General features: G+C 38.9%; 1 protein-coding gene across 1 annotated transcript; it reads left to right on the forward strand.

Annotated features, from left to right (window-relative positions):
• The first annotated feature begins 243 nt into the window (after positions 1-243).
• On the forward strand, positions 244-6,728 carry sec61a1 (SEC61 translocon subunit alpha 1). The gene is made up of 12 exons (XM_040116039.1): positions 244-369; positions 1,010-1,077; positions 1,197-1,262; positions 2,002-2,080; positions 2,167-2,298; positions 2,394-2,503; positions 3,191-3,344; positions 3,479-3,639; positions 3,784-3,981; positions 4,218-4,409; positions 4,499-4,575; positions 5,570-6,728. Exons 1-12 carry the CDS (start codon positions 363-365, stop codon positions 5,754-5,756), a joined length of 1,431 nt encoding a protein of 476 aa, XP_039971973.1. The 5' UTR covers positions 244-362; the 3' UTR covers positions 5,757-6,728.
• Positions 6,729-7,312: the final 584 nt, after the last annotated feature.

Consider the following 7,312-nt stretch of genomic DNA (forward strand, 5'->3'; position numbering starts at 1 on the left):
CGTCTGCATAATGACTGCCTTGACACATTTAGCCGCAAAAACTTCTTTACTTTTACAGAGGACTTGTAACAGAGTGCATTTGACATTTAAGTATTTACACTTTGACTTTAGTAAAGAATCTGGATACTTTTCCACCACCGTACAAAAAAAACAAAAACAAAAAGACGTATCATTCTTTTCTTTTCTTTTCTTTTACTGTTAAACGGTGTGCCTCTTTAAATCGTTTCAAAGTCTTCGTGTCTGTAGCGGTGACGTGTCTCTAAAGTTTCTCCTCCTCCTCTCCTCCCGGTGGATCAGTAGTGAGACTGACTGTGGTCAGATTTACACAGTGAAGGAGCAGATAGGTGGACTGTTGGGACATCATGGGCAGTGAGTATCTCTTCTGCACTTGACTTGAATGAGACTTGCGTCTGCAGCCTGTGTAACAAGATCCAAAATGCTGTTTTTAACTGTTTTGTGACAACTTAGTTAGCTAAAGGTGTGAGCGCTGGCATTGATAGCAGGCGACTAGCTTACGTTGCTAGCTAGCTAGCCGGCAGTTGCTTTTGTACTATTATGAGCCCTTTCCCGTCAGAAGTCGTTTGTGGGTTCAATTAAAGTCAGGCAGTATTTTTAAAAGCTGAATTCCCTTCTTGTAGTGAGAATTTTGGAGTCCCTTGTTGTTCCCTGTCGGCTGGAAACATCTTGTAAGCTAACTTGTTAGCCACTCATTCAAAGACATTGAGAGTCTAGTGATGACGACGCATAACACAGCCGGTGTTGTCTTGAGCCTGTTGGACCTAAATCATCTCCCAGCTCCTTTCATGAAGTATGCGACAGGGATAATGTAACGTGCGAGCAAAACATCGTGATGCAAAAGGCTTTATTTGGTGTCAAATCAGTTTTGGTTTTGGTTATTGTAAATTCAAATCTGTCTTGAGTCCGCCCCCCATTCACTGCCACGTCCCACTGAGGACCAGCTTTTACATCCAGTTAACTCGCTTTAACACTCATGTTTGCTTGTTTCCAGTCAAATTCTTGGAGGTGATAAAGCCATTCTGTGCAGTGTTGCCAGAGATCCAAAAACCTGAAAGAAAGGTGTGTATTTTTTTATTAGATCCCCATTTTACTCGTACATTTGTAAATGGCAATACATACATTTTCTGTTGGCTTTGCTTTAGCTGCCAGTTAGTTATCGAAATGTTTTTGACCAACAGATCCAGTTCAGGGAAAAGGTATTATGGACTGCCATCACTCTCTTCATTTTCCTGGTGTGTTGCCAGGTAAGTGTCACTATTGATTACTGTATGTATTTTCACATAATCTCTTGCTTCAGTCATCTTAGTTGTGTGATGTTTTTGCACAGAAAAAAAAGTACAGTGATTAATTCGATTGACTACCATAAGCAAGTACTTAATTAAAGTAATGTCACTACTAATTCTTTGACAGAATTATAACTCTGGTTAACTATTATTAATATGATCTACTAATCTGTGGATTATTTTTGATTAATCATGTTGTCTCCAAAATGTCCTAAAATTTGACTACTGGCCATCACGATATGCCTTAAATTTGTATATTGCTTCTATCATCCAAAACAGGATGAAGTCCATTTAAGGTGATATGAAAGAGAAAAAAATCAATCTTTTCCTATTTAAGAAGTTACAATTAGAGAATGTTTTGCGCTTTTACTTGATTCAATTAATCACTGGTTATTTTTCTGCCGATCGACTTATCGTTTAATCAACTCATCAGGGTGTACTTACCCGCCTGCAATGAAATTAGGACCACATACTATGAGTATGATGTCTGTTCAGTAATATCTGTGTCCGCACAATACTAAAACAGCGATCCAAACTAAAATACTATGTACACAGTGTTGCACAGGGTAGTTTTCATTTACATAAATGATTTGATTACATTTTGTGAATGAATGGCTTAAAATAGGACTTACAGGGTAAGTATTAAATTCATGCATAACTGTGAAATATCTCACACTATCCGAACACCTTTTTCCTCCAGATCCCCCTCTTTGGCATCATGTCCTCAGACTCTGCAGATCCATTCTACTGGATGAGAGTAATTCTGGCCTCAAACAGAGGTATTTGTCTAGCCAACAACTGAATAAAAAATGAAATAAATGTCTGCTCTCCTGCTGGTATAACTAACTTAAACGTCTCCCTCCAGGTACGTTGATGGAGCTGGGTATCTCGCCTATTGTAACCTCAGGCCTGATTATGCAGCTGTTGGCTGGAGCTAAGATCATTGAAGTTGGAGACACACCAAAGGACCGAGCCCTCTTCAATGGAGCTCAGAAATGTAAGTAAACCCTCATCAGGTGGTGATTTGTAAACACTTGGGTAGAATTTACAGTTGAGTCCATAGATTCTCTAACCCCTGTTAATGATTTTCAGTATTTGGAATGATCATCACCATTGGCCAGGCCATCGTATATGTGATGACCGGCATGTATGGAGACCCCTCAGAGATGGGCGCTGGAATCTGTCTACTCATCATCATTCAGGTGAGAAAAGGAAGATGTTTCTGAAATTTAGTGTAACTGATTGTGTAATTTTACTAAAAATGTATGATCTACAGTTGAAAGCGGCTTTGAGTATGCACTTACACTGAAAATATTATGATGTGAAAACAGAACATAATGATATAGAACAAACTAACAGAGGTGGATTGTGATTACCTTTTCCTTTTCTGTGTTTCTAAAATTAAGCCCTGTTAGCTTGGATCAGTTCACCTTCTTCGCCAATTTCATTTATTATCACAGCCATATCCCCTACATATAAACTAGTCATTATCAAACATGTAATTTTCTTTGAAATAAAGGGCGTGATACTGTAACCACTGTTAAAATTACATCTTAGCAAGAGCTGCATCAAGGTCATTTCATAGTATCTCAGAGAAAGTCCCATTATGTCAAGTCATAAAATTCAAATAGTCACTGTCCATTGGTAATAATTAGAATTACGTGAACAACAGGATTGTTTAGGTTAATCGAGTTTACTCACAAAGTAAAATATGCTCCAGTGGAACTGGAAGTGCTGGCATTTAATGGGCATACAAACTTTTATTAAATTCAGTTACGAAGACAAATGGTCTAACTTATAATTTCGGAATCAGCGCATAAGACTCTCCAAACAAATGTGACTGCCTCAGTACTTTCCGAGATGACTGTATCTGTTGTGTTCTTCTTTAGCTGTTTGTAGCTGGGCTGATTGTGCTGCTGTTGGATGAGTTGCTCCAAAAGGGCTACGGTCTTGGTTCAGGGATCTCACTGTTCATTGCTACCAACATCTGTGAGACGATCGTCTGGAAGGCCTTCAGTCCCACGACTGTGAACACCGGAAGAGGTAAGAAATCACAGACTGCTCATCGAATATGTGACTTTGATAAATAAATGCCATGATAGTGGTCAGTTCCATCCTGTTGCTCTTCAGCACTCCACAGAAATGTGCCTCGCTTTTGTGACTTTTTTTGTTTTTAGGCACAGAGTTTGAGGGAGCAATCATTGCTCTTTTCCATCTGCTGGCGACACGGACAGACAAAGTGCGTGCACTGAGAGAGGCCTTCTACAGACAGAACCTGCCCAACCTCATGAACCTCATCGCCACAGTATTTGTCTTTGCTGTAGTGATATACTTTCAGGTGAGTCACTGTCCTTTCTTTAGGGTGACTCCCTTCAAACGGCTTTAAGTTTTAAAATTGGTGATGAATTTAGAAAAAAATATTTAGGACATATAGTCGGCTCAATTGTGAACAGCTGTCCTACACATTCAACTCCTCTCACAGGGATTCAGGGTGGATCTGCCCATCAAGTCAGCTCGCTACCGTGGCCAGTACAACACCTACCCCATCAAGCTCTTCTACACCTCCAACATTCCCATCATCCTGCAGTCTGCCTTGGTCTCCAACTTGTACGTTATCTCCCAGATGCTTTCCACACGCTTCAGTGGCAATTTCCTGGTTAATCTGCTTGGCACTTGGTCTGTAAGTATACATTTAATATGAGCTTTACACACAACTTCCATTTCAGTTTCTTGAACGATGAGTCTCCGTAAATGCTTCATAATGGAGATATCATCATCAAAGGCAGAATCCTACTGTTAGTATACCTTATTTTGAAATTATTGGTGGTGGGGCTTTAGTTTATCTTAGCCCGGTATAATGGAACATTTTTTTCTACCCATTCAAGCATGTATTTCTTTATTTTCTCATGTTTGTAGGACACATCGTCAGGTGGTCCAGCCCGTGCTTACCCCGTCGGTGGACTCTGTTACTACCTCTCGCCCCCGGAGTCATTTGGCTCTGTTCTTGAGGACCCAGTCCACGCACTCATCTACATTTTCTTCATGCTCGGCTCATGTGCCTTTTTCTCCAAAACCTGGATTGAGGTCTCCGGCTCTTCTGCTAAAGATGTAAGTTGCAACTGCTTTCTAGCAGGTGGTGTTTATGGTTTATTTCAAACAGACTGCACTTTAGAGCTCTGTTCTTCACTACCATCTAGGTGGCGAAACAGCTGAAGGAGCAGCAGATGGTGATGAGGGGACACAGAGAAACCTCAATGGTCCATGAACTGAACAGGTAAAATCTAAAATCTTTTCATTTACAGGCCTTTTTTTTTTTGGCTTTTCACTTACAATCCTCATTAGCTGCACAAGCCATACATAGAACAAGTTTATCAGTTAGAATGGTTACACGCTGTCGTCATGGATTTACATGACACGTTGTTATATTAAAATCACCTTACTTTCCTTTATTGCTACACGTGTAACCACATGGTGCCTTTTGGACACTGGATTCAGTGGTGTGACACTTGGCCCAAAATATTTTTTAAACTCACTGTAAAGTGTTTTTTTTTTTTTTTTTAACTAAATTCTGATTGTCTGTTTTGATTCAGGAAATGGATCATTAGCGGAGGGCAAATGCAAAGCGGCAGAAAGTGTGATTATATATCAAACAGTTGTCCTTTTTCATGTACAGCACAAGTGTAAACAATGAAATAACTGATGGCTTAATGATGGCAGTTATCCCCATTAATCCTTTCTTTGTATATCATTTTTTGTCCTTTGAAATGCTATTCTACACAAAGATTTTGTATGTTGTTAAAGGGTCAGAGTGCAAAAATGTCAACTATTAACTATTATCAGTTCAAGAATGTAACTACTTTTTTTTTTTTTTTTTTTCTGCTGACGTTTTCCTCAGTTGTCTGCAAGTTGTTCACTTGGGTGTGCATCTACAGTATGCACCGCTTAAAGGAATAGTTCAACATTTTTGAAAACACACTTACTCACTTTTTCCAGGATAGACATTTCCCTAACGGGCTGCTGGCTGTAACTTCATATTTAACAGATAGACGTGAGAATCGTGTCAATGTTCTTATCTAACTCTAAGCAAGAAAGGGAATAAGAGTGTGTCCCAAAATCTCAAACTATTCCTTTTAATCACTGCTCCACAATCATCATGAATTTATTTGAATTTTAACCATTCTTGCCACTCAAAGCCTTTCTACTAAAAGATCATAAAGTGAAATTGTGTGTATTAATATTCATCTCAATCTCCCTGTTTTGAATTCTAGGTACATTCCTACTGCTGCTGCCTTTGGGGGACTGTGCATCGGTGGTTTATCAGTGATGGCGGACTTCCTTGGAGCCATTGGCTCCGGCACCGGTATCCTGCTGGCCGTCACCATCATCTATCAGTACTTTGAGATCTTTGTGAAAGAACAGAGCGAAGTAGGCAGCATGGGGGCCTTGCTCTTCTAGAAAAGCCAATATCCTCCAAACTTTTATTAGGATCACCAACCCTGCATTTATTTTGCATCCATATGAAGCGCCTGCACCATCAGTTCTCCAGTTTCAGGATGTTTGAGGAATCTCTTCAGGAATCTCAGCTGAAATGGGATGTTGTGAGGTGGTACGACTACACAGCTTGTTGATCCTTCCACATATCTTCCAAAGTAACACAAAGACAGACATTTCAGTTATACTTCATCCGGTTTTCTAACTGACTCGAGATTAAAGCTCCCAAAGTTTCATTTAAAGGCTTCCTTTGTGTATGAAATGAAGCCCTAGGGGAGTTTGGTTCTTTTTTCAGACTGACAAGAGAGCGCTTCAGTATGCAGGCATACTCGACTTGGAAGATGGCGGTCAACTGCCTGCTGTGTGTGTACAAGCACTCGACCATCTTATCTTATCATAGTTTATACTTTTACTTTCAGCTTTATTTTATTTTTCTGTTGATCTGCCAATCAGATAAAGGCGTGGACCAGAGGCTGAACTGTCAGATGCTGAGTCAAGTACTGTGTATTTTCCTGATTTTTGTGACCCTGTGCTGTTGGTTTTATTTGAACAGGGTCTTGTAAGAAGAGGATGTGGTGCTCACATTGATGTCCGCCAGTCAAAATAAATTGTTCATCTTATTTTTGTGAACAGTCATTCGATGCAATGAACCATTCTAAAAATAAAGAAAATACAGGGTCCATATGGTTTTAAGGTATGGCGTTCCCAGGGAGCTGCAGTATTAACTCACGCCACATTCATTCTTGTTACCCATTTCATAACATTGTCTTGTTTTGTTTTTTAATTGTCTGCTCTAAGCATACTGTCATTAATCACTTTTTCACAGCCAACAAATTATGAATTCTGTAAATAGGCCATGCATTAAATAACTGAGTTTGTCTTAAGTGTAAGATAAAGTCTTTTGAATATGTAAAAATAAATACATTTCAGAACAAACTTGTATAAAAACATTCTCAAAAACTCTTGTGGCTTCTAATTAGTTGCTTGAGTTGTGTCTCTGATGCAGTTGATGTATTTAGCTGACATATTTTGATGTCTCTTGGCTTCGTTCCACACTGCTCAACTGTCAATAGTTGTTGATGTGAGATTTTATAGCTTTAGTCAAATGATGCCCTGGGAAATACTTGTAGGATTTTTTTTTTTTTTTTTTTTAAATTTTAGATTTGTAAAGAAGATCATTTTAAATTTATTTTATTTTTCTTCTCCTACACGACTCACTACTACGCCGAGTTTAATTTTGGGCACAGCAAATAGACAATATTTTGAACACATCTTTTGGATCCAATACCGTTAAGATAAGGTGTAGCGGCTACCAGCGCTGATCAACAGTTAATTAATTAGTAATTCCATACATTGGGATTTAATGTACACGAGAACATATATTTTTTGATAACTAGTATTTCATGTCAGTGAAACACCAAGGAGCCAATTGAATGAATAAGATGGATGAGTTTGCTCAACTTTTTATCATGTAACTAAACACCCTGTGATAGTAAATATCATTACAGTATCTAAAAAAA

The sequence above is a fragment of the Xiphias gladius genome, chromosome 21 (assembly GCF_016859285.1).
Source record: "Xiphias gladius isolate SHS-SW01 ecotype Sanya breed wild chromosome 21, ASM1685928v1, whole genome shotgun sequence".
NCBI classification, from domain to species: domain Eukaryota; kingdom Metazoa; phylum Chordata; class Actinopteri; order Istiophoriformes; family Xiphiidae; genus Xiphias; species Xiphias gladius.